General features: G+C 42.4%; 1 protein-coding gene across 10 annotated transcripts in view; it reads left to right on the top strand.

The window, feature by feature from the left end:
* Positions 1-20870, top strand: part of PRKAG2 (protein kinase AMP-activated non-catalytic subunit gamma 2) — a 2090293-nt gene that overhangs the window by 1925229 nt on the left and 144194 nt on the right. For all 10 annotated transcript variants that reach the window (XM_069647770.1, XM_069647769.1, XM_069647768.1 and 7 more), the window contains one exon: positions 9892-9950. In XM_069647770.1, the coding sequence (XP_069503871.1) occupies positions 9892-9950 (59 nt within the window). The remainder of the gene's footprint in view (positions 1-9891; positions 9951-20870) is intronic.

Genomic DNA, 20870 nt, shown 5'->3' on the forward strand with positions numbered 1-20870 from the left:
ACTAATTCAAGACTGTCCCTAGTACACAAATGCATACACAACCAAGCACCTAAATACCTCTCTGACCAATTCAAACTTAACACTTCTGCTAGACAAATTAGATCTTCCCACTCCAACCTCCTCACCGTACCGAAGTGCAAACTGGAAAAAGCAGGAGGCAGAAGCTTTCCAGTCCTCGCAGCCAAAACTTGGAACACACTACCGCCCAACATCAGGCTAGAAACTTCCATTCTTAAATTTGCAATGGAGCCAAAACCAGGCTCACTCAGAATGAAAACTAATCCACCATAGCTAAACTCGTCTTAAATACTCTGTCCCGATCATGTAATCTTTGTACAGATGTCTGTTGTAAACGTAAATTGTGTAAAAAAAAAAATATATATACTGTACCTCTGTTCATCTACCATGCGTGTAATCCTGATGCTCCATGTCTGTAACTGTATATATGCATATCTGTATCTGTACCTAAGAAATGTGCCCAGTTTCCTCAGGGCTTGGTGTGCTATATAAATAAAATACAATATAATAATCCCATTGAGTGTAAACGGAGGTATCAAATACTGCCTCCTCAGATCTTTAAGGCCTGCACATAAGAGCAAGAAATGAACAAACTCGTTTGCAGCATCGCAAATTGGGCATATTTTACTCAGTCTTATCCCAAGTAACAGTAATAGACCTAGATGAACCCGATAGCTGATACCGAACTATCGGCTTGTGCTGGGGAAAGCTCAAGAGTGTGCTCTGCTGAGTAGCTCCACCTTATCCCGTGCTCAAAATGTGGGGAAGAGAGACCCCTGGAAACACATCCTGACATATTGTGAACACTTCTTTCTTTTGAAAACCCTATCCCTCACTCTTTCTATAATTAGTTGTAAGGATCTGGCAAAAGAGCTCTAATCCTGTAGAATTTGGACTATTGTAACTCCCTTTAGATTGGTGCCAACAAATACATTGTCAAGAGAATACAGACGCTCCAGAACAATGCCCTCAGAGCTGCCCTAAGTATAGCAAGGAAAGAGCCCATCTCAGAGATTAGAAGACAACACAACTGGCTATCCACCATTGACAAAATACGGCTGCCGTACAAATGCCTAAATAAAGCGGCACCATGATGTCTGATTGCGAGAATCAAGAGAAAATCCTCAACTAGGCCTACTAGATTAGCTAATAACTGCCTATCCATGCCAAGATTCAAATTATCTAAAGTTGGGGGTAGCAGCTTCCCATTTAAGTCAGCACAACTTTGGAACGCCTTGCCCCCTCCCCTACGAGCTGACCAAACATATACTAACCTTAGACAGAATTTTATTAAATTTATTAAAGATAATGACCTGTATTGCCTTACATTTAGCCTGCACTATAAATAGTATTCAGAGTGCCCTTTTAAATTATGTCCTATATTGTTTGTAGCTACGCTTTCACTATAGACCAGTTATGCATCTGCCTCCCATTTCACCTTCATTGTAAATAGATAGGAGTGCCCTATTTTTTAACTATGTCCTGCTTGTATAGTGCTTTATTCCTATATTGTATGTATCTATGCATCTACTATATCTTGCATTTTATGCTGCTGCATATACTGACTTGTATTCTATATGCCACTATGTAACCTAAGCTGAAAGTCGTCTTGTATCTTTTGCGCCCTAATGCCCTTGGGTCTGGCACGCATTATAAATAAACAAACATAGGTTATTTTTTAGTATAGGCCTTTTTCTTTTTTTTCTTTTTTTACACAACGCCATTAGGACTGACTTATTTTTAATTTGATGGTCGACGCTTGCTTCCATCTTAGATTTACGTTTTGGTTAGGCGTTTTCCACCCTGCCTTTATTGTTCAATAAACATCCTTGAAATGTGATCACTTGTGTCTGTCTTTACTGTTGCCACCATGAGTTCCCTAAAAGCCACATTTCATCTTCCTCCTCATTTCCAATAAATACTGGGATGAAGAGGCGGCGACCAAGAGCAATGAGGATTACCCATAGAAACAACATAGGAATACAAATATAACACCTTTGAATTGTCCTACTAATAGTCAGGCACTTTACTCCAACTGTGCACACCTGTCGCCAATTGACTCTCACCTGCATTATAAAAAGGTGGTTCTGCCAGAGGCATTGAGTGTGCTGGGGATGCTGACTGGACCAGAGGAGCCAAGGAGTAGGGAGCTGCAGGAAGAGAGGTCTTGAGCATTTGGAAGAGAGTGGCGTGCCAAGACACTGGCCCGATGTTCGCGAGGGGCTGCAGTGTGTCTAGGGAGCCATGTCTCCAGGGAGCCGGAGCGAGGCAGCCTGTATCCTGGCAGTAGTATTCAAGGAAATGCTTGTTCCCTTGATGTGTGCTGGACCGAAGGGTGTCTGATGAGCAGGTAGTGAGACCCTGACCTTGACCCAAACCCATTTGACCTGCTTGCCTGTGCAGTGCTACTGTTGGCGAGTTTCATGAGACAGAACAGGAGCGTTGTTGAAAGAAGAGCCTGGTGAGTGAAAGCGGGACAAAAGCAAGCGAAAGCTGGAAAGCGGTGAAAGCAAGCTAAGCAGAATGACTCAAAAGGGGCTCTAGAAGCGCAGAAGTAATGTTAGACAGCAAAGCGCCCTGGCGGTGCAGAAACCGCCAAGAGTGGGTGAGACCCAAAAGTAAGGAGTGGTGCAAGTGACCCGAAACCGAGAGACAGCAAAGAGACAGTGAGAAGGAAAACAGACCGTCCAGAGAGGGTGCAAGCAACTCGAAAGAGAATGGGGGTGCAATCAACCCGAAAGAAATACAGAGTGCAAGAGGCACGTTAAAAGGGCAAATTAATGTGCAACAGAGCACGGTGGAAAGTAAGGAGAAAGAAAGTGCAAGTGTGCACAACAGAAAAAGGTGTGCATGAAGCACCGTAAAAAGTGTGAAAGGGCAGAGAATAAGGAGAGGGGTTAGAGGTCAAAGTGGTCGCGCCTGGGTGGAGCAAAGAACCCAGTGTTCTCACAAGTCTACTACCCCCATGAAAGAACTGAAAGAACTGTACAGTGAAAGTTACTTCCTGACGAGAAAAAATGTTTTGTTTGAGAGAGAGGCCTATGCTTGGGCAAGGGAACCCTAAGAGGTCCACAAGAGACATTGTTGAACTTCGTGAGGAGGGTCCTAGGCTTGCGAAGGGAACCCTGAGAGGCTTAACAGGAACTGTGTGTTTTTTTGTTTGGAACTGGAATGACTGAAACCTGGGGAAGGGAACCCCAAGAGACCCTGGGATATTGTGAACTATATTTTCAACCCTTTTGTTTTGAACTATTTGGAACTGGCATAACTACACCTATTGGTAAGACTACCTGAAACCATCTGTGGTTTAAATTTCCTTTTGAATCACCATTTTTCCTTTAAGAAGACCCCTTTCACATTTGGTTTAAGAGTGAGGCAAGCATAGGTTTGGACACACACACACTTTGGTTTTGGACTTGTGGACATCGACGGCCCTTAGAAACATTAGTTGAGGGGGAAAAAACATAGTTTGGGCCAGATAGGCATTACACCAACCCCAAAAATTTTGATCATACAGGGTTTCAAATTGTTACTTTTGAGTCTTTATTTCTCTTGATACGATGCCTGTATTACATATGTTACTTGCTGGTTGCATACAATCTGTGCAACTGGTTCTCAACCCACAAGCTGATCCCATACCCCTTGACATGTTATCTGATCACCTTGTTGCTTTATTCCAGCTAACCTGAGTGTGATATGGCTACAAACTACAATATTCCACCTAGTTTTGCCAGTTCTGTCTGCTAGGCCATCCACTCTGCGTAGTGTCTTACTTTCCTTCCTCTTGCAGTAGGTAGCCTTCAGAGCTCGCCTTTCTCCGATTATGATTGCAATATATATTAGAACCTGCGAGAAAGAGCAGGCCAAACTGTTTTCAGAGCCTTTTTTAATGCATCTATTTGTGTCCATTCATGCAGGTAAGCTTTCACATTTTACAGACACTCATACAGGGTTTGCAAAATATACTCGCCCACTTGCATAGTAGAGTAGATTTTATGAAGGGTGAGTACCATTTGCAGGGATGCTTGAAACTTATTTAACATTTACTTTGCAATAAATGTCAAATACAAGTTTCACAGTGAATGGATGGCCTCTGGGCAGCAGCAGTGTGCCAAACAAAGAGGAGTTGTGGTGACATGTGCCATTTTACAGAAAGGGCATTTACATTTTTATGTCATCTGTTGCCATAGGTCAAGTGCATTTCTCTTGGGTCGAGTAGGTAAACTAAGTTACTCAATCTGCAGGCCTAGCGTAATTTGAAAGAATTTGAAAGGCTTGGCTCATCTGATTAATGTATAAATTCAGCAGTACACACAAATGCTGTATTTTATGTCTTGGGTACTATTACCCTCTGATGACATCAAAAATGTTCGTACAACACTGCTAATCAAATGGGGTTGTTTGCTAATCAATAAGCTTTTAATTAGCAAACTCTGCTATTCCATTTTTGAAAACTAATGTATGCCTTGCTGCTTTGCACTGATAGCAAACGAGGTATACCCCTGGATAGCTATTTCCTCCAGGGTCCAAGTTTCTTGAAAGGCAATGATGTCAAAGTCCTCCACTGATCTTACCCATTCACTGTCATTAAGATATTTGGTGATCCCTACGATGTTCCAAGAGATTGATTTAATGTCAATGCCCACTGATCTAATCTGGGACCCGATTTTTCAATGGCTGTCAGAGGGAATGGAAGCAACTTTCAGCTTCTCGACCAATGTTCGGCCTAGAAGCCTGAGAAGTTGGATGGCCCATGATGTTTCTAGTAGGGGGGTACATCAGATGTTATGCGCTCTCAGCTTGCAAATGACAAGGAGGGTCCTGGGAGACTCTCTGCCAGACATTAGTCCTGGTTACAAGAGCCTTACTGAGAGTCTTTAGTTCACGATCTTTCACAGAGTAGAAATATCCCAGACATATCAGTCTTTGTCCTGCACCGAAATGCTAGGCAATTCTTCTCAGAACAAGAGTACCAATAGCAACCCCAGACCTGTTTTTCGGTCTGGTTCAACCTCATCAGTAGGGTGTAGCTGTGCCTCTCTATGAATAGTGAGCAAAGGGTCCACGTCTGGATTCCCCTAGTAACTTAGGGTGAGACCCAAAGTTACTTAAAATATACAAATAACAAGGGGGGGTGATGCTCTGAGGGTTATGTTACCGCCTGCTGCGTTATATGATCTTCGATAGCCAGCAGACCCTGGACCGGCCAATCTTAAATTCAATCTAAATGTAATCCCCACTATTGGGTTGGTTGAATCGTCTACAAGCCATGATATCTTCCCTAATCATGGAAGCACATCCCCCACGTATGGCAGATCCAATGGATTACTTTATTAAGGAGTGCCCCCAGCTAACTTTGGAACGCTAGTCATGAATACAGAATAAAGGGTTTACCCCCACCTACACTCTCAACACAATATGCGATCTTGCAATCCCCAGTAACTTGCGTAGGCATCATGAGTCTGACACAGACAACAGGTTCAAGTTCTTTCAACAAAGTTTTATTAACTCAAAAAGGCAGGGTGGAGTAATGCCTAACTTGCCCTATGCTAAGGTCAGATTTCCCTACCTAAAGAAAACTAAGGATGGTCTATGTCGGGAAACATCTGTCTGTGTCCAAAAACCTATACTTGCCCACACAACTAACTGCATACAATGTGTGGGGATGTCGGCATCACCAATGAATAGTGTTCAAAGTAAAGTTCAGAGCTTCTTGTAGCTCTTTGACTTGTAATTGGCTCCCCTTCCCCAAGTTCAAAGTAGTTAATCAAACACAGGTGATCCCTTCCCCAAGAGTTCAAATTGTCCAGCTTTAAAAACAACACTTGACTACAAAATCACCAAAAGGTCTTTACACAGCACAAGTTTCTTTTATAGGTGTTTTCAGTGGCTTTTCCATTCCGGGGGTATCCGATTTAGGCACAGTTGTCTGACCACACTGCACCCATCACGGGGCACGCAACCGGTACCCCTCCTTGACTTCTTTTCCATTAACACCAGTCCACTGCTTCTCAGCAGTGAGGCTTGCCTCAGTCACATGTCACACTCTCCGGAATGTATTGTGGCTTGGTTGGTAATCATGTTCTTGGTACATGTTCTCCTGTTCCTTGGCTCTTGCCAATGCTTGCATCCTTATAATATACAGTTCTTTGCATTCTCTTGGCTTTGGCCTATGCTGGATTTCTCATATCATGCATACAACTGTGTGCTCTCTTGGCTTTGCTAGCACTTGTTTTCATTTAATGCAGTCCATCATTTCAATGAAGTTCAAAACTTCCTTTCAGTAAGATTCGCAATCTTTCTTTTACGCCTCTCAAGATGCAAGAATGTTCCCAACTTTCTTTCATTTCGTTCGGTATTCAATATGCCTTATATTTGCTTTTCTTGCATAGCAATGCATGGTCTCTATTTATATTAATGTCCATAGCTTTTTTTCTATAACCGCCTGCCAGCCCATTGTTCCCCCTTTCTGGTTGCACGCACAGGTCGGACTTAAGGCTCCTTGCGAGGTCGCCTGCCGCCACAGGTTTCTTACTCTGTGTGGTCCCTCGTGTCTTCTCCCAGCAGTCTTTCTGTGGCTTGTGCACACCCAGAAGTGCTTCCTCTGTGATGCAGGACTCGAATGACTGTTTCCTGCGGTCTCGCAGGCCGCCTCCTTACTGCTTGCCTCTGGCCTCCAGCGTCCTGTACCTTTGCTTCCCGTTGCATATATGCTCTGCACTTTTCCCCGGGTCTCGAGCGCTTCTCCTGCCACACCGGAGAGGTCTTCCTGCACCCAGCAGTTCATGGGCGTTCTCCCACAGCTGACTCCATTTCTTTCGGGATTCCAGCTTTTAAAACACTTGCCTCCTTTCTCGTTCCAAAAACAACTAGACTGCTCACCATTAAAGCAATAGATCTGCTTTACTCTTGTTGTCCGCCTCGCCCCAGTACCAGACTGGGGCTGATACGTGTTTGTTTTCACAAAATGAGGATGTAGTGTTCTAGGTGTCCCTTTTCCCAGTATCACACTAGTGTGATTTGTGGAGTACTTTAGGGGAATCGCAGGGAAACGGCTGACCAAATCCTATACATCCCTTGAGGGATGCAGGGTTCGTTGTGAAAGGGAAATGGGGGGATACCATGTATCGCCTAAGGACGCCCTCTCCCCAAGTCGCCTCCACCCAGGTGATCCTCCCTCGCATATGTCCTTTACCATGCCACCTGAGAAGAGGATACTGGGGGAAAGTAGTGAGGATGCCCTCTGGTTCCTTGCACATGCCAAGGCTAGGTTTGTAGCTATGCCTGTTCGTACTTGCAGCTTCAGGAAGAGAGGATGACCATGTACCAGGGGAACTCTTGCGCCTACTGGGACCTTTTTCAGCTTGTTTCCCTATTACCGCAAAAAGTTCAGTTGCATGTGTTGGCAGCTAAAGATCTGCCAACATTAATCGGGTCAGTAGTTTATTTCAGTGCATGTATATACAATTACTGTTTTATAGTTATTATTAACTTCCTAATTTATTTTCTGTCAAGCATGAGCCATCATGCTCACAGATGAGATTTCCCTCTCAACTCTCCTCAAACGCCTTAAATTCTTGCGCACCTGGTTCAGATGGTCTTTCAAACACCAGTCTTAAATCAAATATTGAAGTCTGGTTAACCTACTGCTTCAAAATGCAATACGAGATTCTTTGTAAAAGATCTATTATCCTTTCTATTCATAAAAAGGGCACTAAAACGGAACCAGCTAATTATAGATTACTTGCCATGCTAGATGCCCCTGGTAAGCCCTTTGTATCACTTCTGCATGAGGCGTTATATAAGTGGGCTTTAGAAGGAAACCATTTGAATTTTTCAAGCCAGCTTTAGGAAGCCCTGCTCCACTGTCCATAACATTGTCATCCTGAAGAATCCTAGAAGTAAAAAGAGTACGTGCGCCACACAGTTGACATTTGTGGACCATAGCACAGCGTTTGAAAGCGTCAATAGAAGTAGGCTTTGGGCTAAGCTAAGTAAATGGGGAGTACAGTCTGGCCTATTGAATTTGATCTGTTTATTTTATACAAATACATGGGTACAAGTTCGCCTTGACAGCCTTTGTACCGTTTTGAGAATCCATCTCCAGTAAAGGCTGTGTATTAGCACCTCTGCTTTTTTACCTTCATTTCTGGCCTGCCGGATACATTGGCTCTAGTCCATGCCTTTCCTCCTCAAATAGCGGGCAGACCTGAACAGTGGCTCGGATATGCCGATTACGTGGTTCTGATGGAGCACACAGCCATAGTCCTGAAACTCCTGCTAGACGCACTCTTGACTTACTCCAGGCAATTCGTTGCACATTAATGCCTCCAAAACAAAGTCTGTGGTGTTTCACAAGGGTAGGATTTATAAACCCATGAATTGGCATATCCAGGATAACAATCCGAGCCATTTCCTTATTTGGGTATGTTGATTTCAGCACAGCAATTGTCTAATAAAAATTGTGAACATTTGCGAACTCTATGCAAAAAATCGGGTAAAATCTGTGATTATGCTAACAAGCATGGTGGCTTCAGGTATGAGGGCCTCGTATTGGCTTGTAGACTAAGCGTAATTCCGGGGCTTATGTATTGGATTGAATCACAGCCATTAAGTGCCACTATGAGCTTCACTGTATTAGAAGGCACATTTTGGAGAAAAGCCTTTGGATTACCAAACTGTGTTGGCATTAGTGTGATTGGGTTTGAGCTGGGCATTACTTCAATTGATGCAACAGCCAAGTTTAAAAAAAAATCTATTCCCTTTGCAAACTGATCAACCTTTAAGCAAATTTGTTGGAGATATTATATGCACAGATAACTACACTTCAATGAGGTCGCTGATAACTGATCCAAACAACAAATTGGTAACCTAAAAAATATGGGTCTTGTGTACCTAAGGCTGCTAGAAGTACTCAAGAAGAAAATAACTGAAAAGTAAAGAGGTGGGATTATGCTACAAATATGGAAGCATGCACAAAGTGTAAAAGCTCCATAGAAGATATTAAACATCCACAAGAATACTTAATAAAGTTGCCTCCTATTACGTATGAATCTCCTTATCTTGGCGCACTTATCCCATCCCCTCTTTCCTTGCATCATCGTCCGTACGCATGCATTACCTGCAGGTACTAGGACTAGTAAGCTTGTTTGTAATGTTGTCCCCTCCCCCCTTTTTTTCGTCTACCCCCTCCCCACCTAGCATGTTGGCGACTGTAACACTTCATGCACTTGCACTAACAGAAATGTTTGTCTGATCGTTTGGAAAATTCAAGGCATAAAAAGGATTATTGTATTCCCTTGCTGCCTTCCCACCTTGAAGCGCTTTGAAGCACTCCATTTGTGTAGAAGCGCTATATAAATAAATTACCTGCATAGCAGTACTGGGTCCCAGGAATAAGATGCCTAAAGAATTGCGACTTTGCTGTTATTGTAGCGACAATATTTCCACTGAGTCCATAAAACATCTATTGACTTCATGTGAAGCCCTGGACGATCTGTATGGAAGATATTATACTACATTTGTACCAACACTAGCAATTATCAAAACTAATGTATTCTGGTTGCAGCAGTTATCAAATAATTTTAATTGTGCTGATACAATTATGGCAAGAGATTGAAGAGTTGTATGTTTGAGACTTGAATAATGAGATTATGTCAATTGTGAAGACATTTTCAGGGTTTTATAATGTAGTACAATTGAAAGCTCATATGGTTTAATAAGTAAAGTAACATAAATTAAGGATTTTAATGTTAAGTTTTATATCTGGAATTGCAATGTAATTTTGTTTTCTTACATTTAAATGTGTAAAGTTTGTTAAACTATATCACACTTAATAATACATTCTTAATGTCTCTCCCCCCGCCCCCACAGGAATGTTAACAATTACAGATTTCATTAATATATTGCATAGATACTACAAGTCTCCAATGGTAAGTCATGAAAATATTTTGATTTGTTGGTCTTGCACATTAATTTTGTAGAACCGCATATACCCATTTTTTCTTTTGTTTTTAAGTGATAAGTTTCTACAGAAAACAATGGACCTAATTTGAAATGAAATTGACTTTTAATGTTCTCATATTTATCATCCACAGAATACTTTAGCAGCGAAAAATCTCCAGGAGGTGGGTAGTGCCTAGCAAAATAAAGTATCTCTCAGGGGAATAATGTTAAAACAAAAGCTTCTCCCAGCCACCTACTCCAGTCACTCACTCTCTCCCTCAGGGCCGCTCCTCAAATCTTGTTTCTACACGGTCCTACCCTGGACCTTCCTCTCTATTTTTGGTGAGCATGTTCTGCCACTGTTTTGGTGTAAAGTCTCCCTCCTCCACCTTAACAGTATTCAACTCCTTCCGCACACTTCTTTCTATCCCGACCTGCATGCTTTCTTTTGGTCTCCTTGTCTGCCTGCATGGTATGAATGATTCATGTAGATAGCATATGCTTGGCACTTAGTTGGCATTGCATCTGGGGCTCAGGGTTCTTGTCTCCCTCGTCTTTTATATTGGTGTGTGGGTGATATCCTTGGGCTCCTGGAAGGTTTGTTTGAGGGTGAAGGGTGTGTTTCTGGTTGTGTGTCTTAGGATGGATGTGGTGTTGACTGCTTTGTATGAGTGTGGAATTTGGTGAATGGGGGGATAGAATTTTGGTGACTGAGTGTCTGCCAGCACCGAGAATGATGTATGATATGATTTGGAATTTATAACGCGCCTGTACACAAGTGTTTCTAGGTGCCACAATACAAGGGAGGAAAGACATGGGGAGAACAAGACAAACAATCCTACTAGGCCTTATGTCATTCGGATTGTGCAAGTACTACTAGTATGAATGCTTTGCACGAGTGTTCAGTGTGGTGTCAGTTGGAGGCTGATTTAGTTGTGATTTCTGGACCCGCATGAGGAGAGCTGAGCAGTCCACTGGACCAGCATTCCTCTTTCCTTAAAGGGACTGGAGCATCTACAATGACGTTGAGACAGACCCCTGCCTTCTGTGCCCTGGCATAGTGAGATAGTCTGGGATCCTCTATTTTCCTTCTGGTCCTAGCATCACCTGGCTTGTGCGTCAACCAGCGCACTCTGCTATACACCACCAAGCTCCAGCAGGGGACTTGTAAGACTAGAAAAAAACAGAATAGTACAATTTAATGCATGCTACAAAACCTATTTGTAAATGGTCGCCAGGCGCTGAGGTTTATTATAGAGCCGTCATTTGATCCTAACTTTCAAACTTCCTCCTTCAACTAAATTATCCCATTTGTCATTTTAACATCTGCTCATCTGTGCTGGAATGGCACACCCATTGGTCTGCTTTCCTTGGCCCTATGGAATTGTAGCTCCATAATGGCCTCCCTTAACCACCAACAACTTTTTCTGTGGGCCCAGCATCTGGTCCAAAAGCTACAGTGCATAACTGAAAAGTACTTTGATGGTGAGTTGACGTTGGAGGATCTTTATGGGGTGGTTGATGGAACCCTTTACTACTTCTAGGGTAACTCCCATTGAATGGGCTGTCGCAAGCCCTCTGAGCATTGGTAAATAGGCAGAAGTTAACTCGTTAAGGAATGCAGCGTCTCGGTAGCTGGCAGATATACTAGATAGGGAACAAGTAAGAGCCACTATGACTATTGAGTGTGCCACTGATTGCTCATGACAATAAGGGAACCATATTGAAGTGTCCTCTTAAGATCCATACTCGCAGTATCACTCCAGCCATGTCTTGGTCTGCCATTTTAAAGTGCTCAATCACACCCTCTTGCATCAGGAGACTATGCTCTGTTCTGCCAACCTAACACTGCATTCACCAAGACATCTAGTTGGATTGCTCAGCGAATTAAGTGTCGCTGCTGAGATCTCTATGGTAACCTCCCAGCATATTCTTCACCCTCCCAGGATCAAGGCATTATGTACCCTTGGATTCGTAGTAGTAGTATGCCTTGTATCACATTTACAAAACTGTCTTAAATGAATAAAATAACATTGCTAATAGTAGTAATACGTGGTGTCTACAGTGCTGTGAAATGGCACAAACTGTGGTAGCAGGTCAAATGCAGGAAAATTATAATAAGACCCAACCGCTGTCAATAAATACTTAAAAATGGATTTTAAAAGTGCAGAGTGAACAAGTAATGCAAAAGAACACGCATAGTAGTTCCAACAGGTGGAACGGAATTTGAGAGAAACGTATGCCACAGACTGGCAAAGCCTGACCTCATGGTGCGGCGAGTGGGGGGTGGGAGGGCTACGTCAAATATGCATTTGCAGGTTAATGGAGGACCGCAGGAAGTCAATCCAGTAGTTACAGGTCAGTTAATTGCGGCACATCGCAGTATAGATAGCATGCAATAACAGCAGCGTGCTGTTAGGGTGACAAAGTTGGTAATATCTAAATGCAGCAAGCAACATGCTGCAGTAGTCAAATTAAGAAGGCTCAGAGTAAAATCATGTGCCCCAACATACTGCAAGGACGATCATATGGGACACGATCGAGTGAATACACATCAAGTAGGTATTTGGAGGTGGTATCCCATAATAGCAGTGGATGCAGGCTCACTATATATAGACATTTATCACTGCCACAGTGGGCCTCGGAAAGTAACCGTGTGCCAAGACTATAGACTGCAGCCCAGTATGTATTTTCTGTTCTGTGGCTATGCTCTTCATGCTCCCCAAAATATATTAAGGTGGTTCCTAAAGGGGAGGCACCTCAAGTGGTGACAAGAAATTTATACCACTTGAATCTGCATGCTCCACCACAAGACAAACTAGATTTTCCATCTAGATCTTTGTGCCCTGAAAGACATTACAGACCAAATTAAAGAGATTTATTTTAATGTATTTAAAGTATTCATAAAACACTAAGTGCTCAACATCTAAAGGGGCAGGGTTAAAGGAGCTTCTTAATAGGTCAAAGGGGCTCATTGCTGCATAACTCTACTGGCAGAATTCCACAGTCTGACCATGAGGATTTGGAACTAGCTTCCAATTGCTTCCTCATGTTTAAACCTGGGTATGCTTACTAGGTGCTTATGCTTCGACTGAAGGTCTTGATCTGGAGAATGCCAGTTCACCTTATTCTGCAGATAGCGGGGGCGGACAAGAGGAGGAGGCAGGTCTGTATAAGGCTTTGTGGACCAAGGTAAGAGCTTCAAGTTATCCTCGCTTTTACATGGGGCTAGTATAGTGTTCTGAAGACGGTGGATATCATCTTTTTTCACTGGCATTTGTCACAATCTTGGCAGCAGTGTTGAGATGAGCTTGGAGGCTATGGAAGATTTATTGGTTGGTGCCCAACGAGAGGATGTTTAAATAGTAAACTTGGATCCAATAATAGCACAGGGTCCTGTGGCACATTTCATTTCAGACCCGATCAGGCCAGATTTCACATAGAAGGATAAGATGGTAATAGTTGATGGTGTAACTGTGGGCTGTTATAGATGGGACAAATCAAGACTTACACCTAGCGACTTTGCTTTTGTAGTGATACTGGTGTCTAATAGAAACCTCTGCATAGGCATGGTATGCCTTTTCCTGTAAGTGTTTGGGCAACAGTAGAAACTGTTATAGTCTAGTTTAGGAAGAAGCGACTTGGCTGCATCCATGATTCTATATAAAGAGGAGGAGTTTTAAGCAACTAATATTGGTTCCCTGTGATCAAATAGTTTTATTTTTGAAAGTTACAGGTTTGGGTGACCTACGTACATGTATACAAATATATGTATTTGGTCAACTCGACTAAACCTGCAACCTTACAAAAAAATGTCTACACCTCACCTTTGTATCATCCATGTATTTGTGAAAAGGCACCCTTTCATTACCCAGGCAGCCATGGAGTGGCTTGATATACATTTTGAAAAATAGGCTATACGGCCTGGATCCCTGTGAGACTAGGCACTCTACTATGACTGGGTTAAATATGAATGATTGTATCCTGACCTTGGATTTCTGTGAGTGCATGAAATCCAGTTCTCTGCGGCACCTGTCATGTAAAGACAGTGGATGTTGTGGTTAATGGCGTCAAACGTGCTAAATCGATGAGCTGTAAGTGGCCCTCTGTCACGTATTAAGGCAATTTCATTGCCTCTGTTGGGCCTGAAGCGCAGCCCCCAGCCACCAAAGCATTTTTTAGGATCATCTGGAAATGATTCAAGCTGGTTTGTAACAAACTTACGAAAGATTTTGAATGGAAAAGATGCATTTGTGATGAGATGGCAGTTGGCACTCTGACATACGCTTTTTTTTAATTGATTTTTTAAAGCATGTGGTGTCTTTTTAGTTTCTTGGTAGAAAGCTTGCAGGTAGGTGAACCACATAATCTGTCAGGAGACAGGTTCCACAAGCCTATGAGATCTGGCAGAGCAATTTTTTATTTGGTGAGGTTTGCCTGAGTCAGAGGCCTAGTATGAAAGTTTGAAGGATTGAGGAGATGGAGGGTGAAGGGGGACTCTGTGATTTCCTCCCTCAGTGTAGTGGACTTTGGGAAGGTACGATTATAAATGTTTGGGAAATTAGGCCGCCTGGAAATGCTGCTTATTGTGATTGTTTCCCAGTTTGCAGTCCATCTGACGCCTTGCTGTGTGGGCCAGTGTGAACTTGGATTAGGAACCTGAAACAGGACTGGGGTCTGTTTCCCACCTTCAGGCTCATGTTGCCCAAGTCTTCTTTAAATAATGCCACAAATCCGTTCGCTGCTGACATGTTTGAATACCTTGAGTGTTGTGTATACAAGCGGGATAGGGAGGAGCACGTTACCAGCATGGTCTGGGCTTCTTCACTCTTTGTACAAGCTTCCTGGTACAGAAGTAGCAGAGTTGGGTACCCCCACGTCTCTTGCATTGCGAATGGCCCTGGATAGGATTTGTGTAAGCACTTTGCAGCTACAGAAGTCTTGTAGCGCTCAAAATCTCTCTTAGATGGAATAGTCTGATGGAAGCTCCCTTTGCGTCCCTACTAGCAGGTCAAGGAACAAAAGTAAAATAATGTGCAGGAGAGAAATGTGACTACACAGCAGGAGTAGATTGCAAGGAGCGGTCAGACAGCTTAATAGCATCGCAATTGTGAAGCAATACATTTCAGTTTTTTTTGGTTTTGGTCTAGGTATTTGATCATGAATTGAAAATTCAAGATTCAGCCACTGTCTTTTTGTAAGTACAACACTTCAACCCCTAATTTTATTAAGAAAATAAAAACATTACTTTGCCTCAGGATTTGTGGTTTAAAAGTGGGAGATGATGGCAGTCTCTCCTACTGAAAAAATACTATCCGATGTCTTAAATCTGACCTTGGTGTATTAAGCCCATCAAATGTCCTGAAGGATGAAACCTAATTAATCAACAGGTAATCTCCAGAGTGCTGTTTTTTTTGTCCTTAGAACAACCTTGCACCCTGAAGACTGCTTGTAATAAATATTTGAAAAGCATTGGGAATCGGACTTCACAAAAACAATGTAGAAACTCACAGTAAAATTAGAAAATGTATTCAAGAATGTGGTTGCCAGCAGTTGGTTAGTTGTAAAATCTTTATCCAATTTTTGGGGCAATTGCGTCCTTCTTTCACTGTAAAGTGTATTTTCAGTTAATGACTTATCCAGACTTGCACTGAACTCTCTCCACCCCAGTAGACTGATTTTAAAATGGTATTCAAACACTCTTAACAATAGTACGGAATGCCTAGTCCAAGAATACTTGTTTCAATAGGGCACTAAACTCAATTAATTTAATCTAAACCTCTCTGTCAAAGTTTCCTTTCTCAAGTGTGTGTGTGTGTGTGTGTGTGTGTGTGTGTATGTGTGTGTCTGTGTCAGACATTCCGAGGCTATACTCGCCGTCCCAGCAAGCTGCTTTAGATTTACTATACTCCATAGTATGGTTTCTCACTTTCCACTCTGCTGCCCCCCCTGACTGAAGGGTGTCTGTATTTCCTTCTGTTGGTTATCTGGCTGCTAGCCCTCTGCATCCATCTTCATCTTGCTCCATTGGGTTTTTGATTTTTCACTCAAGCGCCACTTCTTTCCACGACTCATGCCGGTGGCCCCTCAACGTTGTCACAATTATTTGCAGGCCTTTGCTTCAATACCTCCTTCCCCTTGCATGTCTTTCCTCCATCTGGACATCCTGTGTGTCCTGGTTCAGGCCATTCTTTTGTAGCAATAGCCCACTCACAGGAGGTTTTACCCTCTGTTTCCTATCCTCGTCTGGATTCTCATCACTTCCAGTATGTGGCTAACATACAAGGGCTCTCCTTCGTGTATCATATTGGCATTGGGCCTGTGTCAAGGCCTATCTCGAACAGCAATTCTGTATCTGGAATCTGCCAGCCACTACAATGCCTGCTTCAGCTTGGCTCCTCCAGTTGCACATTCCCAAAGGCTTGCCTCTTAGCTGCTGTCCTATGGAACCTCCACTGTAGAGGGGAAGTAAATACGTCCTGACATTAAGTGTCTCTTTCATATGTTGGTGCTTATTTCAGGGGTTCTTCATACATTCAGTTTAAGCAGTCAAGATATGAAAAATAACTTGTTGACCCTATCCACAAAGGGGACATGAACGACACTCAATATATTGCAATCCGTGAAAGGTATACTTTCCCATTTTTCCAAGCAGTGCAGTGGGAAAACTCCACATCCGTTGCAAGGGATTGCTTATTTAAATTGTCAATTTACCGCTGATTGGGAACACCAATTCAAGGATCCCCAGGGAAAGGGAAATGAGCAGACTGTCAGGCTAAAATGGTTTAACTTCAGGAAAGGCGTTAAACGCCGGAGAGTCACATCTCTCCCACCAAAGGAATCATACCAAAATGTTGCCACGATTGCAGCGACATTACTAAACTGCACGTGAGCGCAGTACAAAAGTCCTACCCCATTACACCGACTAAGGGGAGCGGGGATTGCGGAGGTGTCCCTCGCTCTCCTTAGTCGGTGTAATGAGGGTCGACACTTTCTTTCAATCCCAATTCTTGCACCAACAACTTCGAACGTGTCAAACACATTAAATTTGAAAAGTAGATAATTTCTGACCATTCTACTATTAGGAAAAGCTGTCTGGTATTTGGGGACTTCCATACGCATTGCTGGATAAACACTGCTGCTTTGGCGTTTGCAGCCAAGCGTACTGTATTACATGTTTGATAGCGCTTCAATCTTACTTGTGTGTAGCTTGTTAACTCATTGGCTTTTATATGTGCCCATTTGGCATAGGCAGCCCTAAGTAGTCCCAATGCTACAAAATTGTCACTATTGTCAATATTTCTGAAAGCCTTCAGAAGTTCAGCAATTGTAGTTTCCTTATTCAATTTACATAAGTTTGCATAGAGCATAGCAGCTTTATATTCCAAAGTATCACGAATTCGCATCAAGTTGCATTCTAGCAGAATGTATTTTAAAGTGTTTTGGTCAACCTGAACAATCTCTTTAATATTTTCCCTTCAAATAAATTCAGTTCTTTTTTAAATCTGTTCCCCCATACTTCAGCCCCATAAAGGAGGAAAGGTATGACTTTTGTAGGATAAAGCAACAGTATGGTACTTATTGAGCACCCACCTAGTTTACCAATGAAGTGACTTAGGGCCATGGTGATTTTCAAACATTTGGCTTTAGTTTCCTCCCACTTTATATTCCAACTCAATTTCTGATCTACAAACACATGGATGTATTTGGATCATACTACCTGTTCAGTTTTCTGACATTAATACTCCATCTCATATTATGCAGATGGTTACTTTTTGTTTTTCCCATAAAGGCTATTATTTTTGTCTTAGATTAATTTTTAAAACATTCTCATTTGCAAATTTCTCAAATTGGTAGTTTGGTCTCTAGTCCATTAGGAGTATAGTCTAGAAACAGCATAACACAGCCATCCATTTTTCAGGGGTCCCATTTTTACATCACATGTTTTTTTGCTATGGAAAGCCACTGCTAAATCTACTAGATTAGAGGGTGGATGCCAAAATGCATCCTTGTTTCACCCCACGACTTGTTGATATCAAGTTGGTAACTTTGCCCTCCCCGTCGAGTCTTACTCTAACTGCTTTGTTGGAATATAGGAGCCTAATCACTGATAGAAGGCCTGGCGGAATGCCCCAAAGATTGAGTTTATGCAGTGTTCTATTGATGAGTATACCTATTTTGTTAGCATCTCCTCGTTAGACCCTAAATGCTTTACACCAAACGCTTTGATAACAATAAAGGATGTTTGCATGCAACTTGTTCTCTAGACTGTGGGCCTATTGATCTGTGACGGATACTTCTCTTTACTAGGATAAAGCTTTTACATTCAATGGTTATACTTCTCACTGAAAGGTTGTGGTCTCTCACCATTGGGCATTGTTTAAATGCTACAGTGTTGCTGATTGGAGGGGTATGGCAAGGGATTGTAGTCTGAGTGCTCCCCTCCACATCCTCTTACTATGGTTGTTAGAGAACCTTAGTCCACTAGTGAGTGATGCTAATTTGTGCCCCATTCCCTTGCCAATCGCCATAGCACCCTGGGGAGAGCAACAATTTAATTTGTTGCTTATAACAAAAACGTTGCCACAAGCCATGAGTTCTCCATAGATATATTTCTTTTTTTCTTGACCTAAACATTTTCATTTGAGTAGATACCATATCCATTAAAGAGGCTTTCATTAATCTTCAATACCAATCAAAATGCTTCCCAGTTAAATGTACTCGCTATACCTATTTGTTACCGTACTACAAGTCACATTTACCCAAACTGCTACAATTAAAGTGTTTTCTTCCCAACCGACAGGTTTACTTTCCAGCTCATTGTTACAAACCTGATGAATTGTCAAATTCTAGTGCCTCAATGTTTCAAAATCAACACTTTTGTCTTGTATTTATAGCTTAATACGTTCACTATGTTTCTACTGTTCAAACAGATTAAAACGAAATTTAAAAACATACACTACAGGAAAATGGTCTGATATGCACCAATTTTGGATTTTTATTAAACTATTTTAAAGAACTCTGAAGCATTTTGTTTTTCCACAATTTGATTTGTTAAGTGCTGATCCCAGGCTTTCATTGTGAATTTCATTTCAGGGTGTGTGGGATAGCTTGTACATTTCTTTAAGTAAACATCATGTTGACTAAATCACAAGAGCTGTATAGAAGGCATTAAATGTGCTATGACATGTAGTAAGGTCCTTACATAGGAAGAAACGGTAAATAATCCTGAAATAGACCTTGGATTCAACACAATTTTCTTTTACATATAATAAATAGTACCCAATTTTATTACAAAATCTATCGCACAATAATATTACCATAAAACATTCCCATAAAATTAGGTAAAACCACAATCTCATACAAATATTCAATATACAAAAAAGTATACAATGTGGATCCACAGTCTAACGAAAACCCTAGAACACACTAGCGTGGATATATTGATCAAACTTTCTTATGCTGTAATGCCCAACTTGTACAAGTTTCACTTCCATCAAGGCTAAATTCTGCCGACCTTCAGCAGGGGCAAAACATTCCTTTTGTATATATCGTGTGTTAGCTGGCGATGTATTGCACACATCTACTGCCCAGTCATCTTCCTGATGATCCCAATTTGGATAAAAACAGAATTTGAATATATTTCTTAGGTCACCTACTTAACCCATCAATGTTCCTTCCCCAAAGGAATAACTATATATATCTAAATAATATACCTGTGTGGTCTGTCAGAAATTACCTTTGATAGGCCAACTGCAACCGCCTGTATTGCTGTTACGCGCACCTTGCTCCCACAGGGACGTTGATCGGAACTGGACAGCTGCGGTCTCCACCAACGTGACGCGTAGTGCAGAGATGACAGATTGGACTGGCCCGCCTAATTTCGTCTACTTGATCCGTAGAAGTATTTTCCTGAAAGCAGAGGAAGGGAATTAGCCACCCATGGATTTGAGTGATAACACCCCACTGTTCTTCCCACTAATCACCTCCGATATCTCCTTTCATAGTCTCACCTTATGTTTATAAAAGATGAGCTCTCCATCCTGCGTGGAAAGCAGGGGCGCGTAGATAACCAGTTACTTCACTGGTCCGAAGGAGTTGGGAGAGTTCCAGACCAATATTGACTCTGAGGTCCCTGTCGAGGAACCGTAAGTATAAGAGTTCAAAATGTCTGATATTCACTCTTGTCCGATTCCTTTTATCTTGCAGCTTGAACCAAGAGAAGATTGCCTCGTGGCAGCTGGTAGCGTTCAGGTAAGAGTCTGTATTACCCAACACTGTCCGGTAAATGATACCTGTGTTTAATCTGTTGCCTTCCCTCCTTTTACAGGTGCAGCGTGAGAAATTGACGTCTTGATGAATAATGCCTCCGGCGGTAAAATCAGGTAAGTCTATGGTGGTAACAGAGATTGCCTTTGTTTATTCTCTCGGTTCACCTTGCTGTTCTCTTGTCCCCCTTAGGTGCCGGAGTTTGGCGAAGATGTGATGGAGATTGCGATGGATCGTGGAGGTGCTGCGAAGGCTGGTGAGAATAGCACGGCGCTACAGCGGGCGATGCGATGCGTATAGAATTAACGTCTCTTTCCTTGTTTGAAGGCGCGATGGATCCGGAGTCAGGTGAGAAATAGAAGTAATGTTCTTGTTCTAATCATTCCTCCTTCTTCCCCTTTTTTCTAGCAGCTCCAGACTCGAGGCGGGCGTGGCAGAAGGCTGGATGCTGACTTGCAGGCACGGTGAGCGTTACGCTGCTGGATGCAGAATAACGCGAAGCGTGTGCTGCTCTTCGGGCGTGGTTTAAATAGCCTTCAAAGTAGTCCCAGGTAAGAAGTTCCCCCAAGACCACACCCGAGTAAGAAAATAGTCCCTGATGTAAAGTAGTTCCTTTCAGGCTTCACGTTGGCTTGGAT

The sequence above is a fragment of the Ambystoma mexicanum genome, chromosome 2q (assembly GCF_040938575.1).
Source record: "Ambystoma mexicanum isolate Mex_15411 chromosome 2q, UKY_AmexF1_1, whole genome shotgun sequence".
Classification (NCBI taxonomy): Eukaryota; Metazoa; Chordata; class Amphibia; order Caudata; family Ambystomatidae; genus Ambystoma; species Ambystoma mexicanum.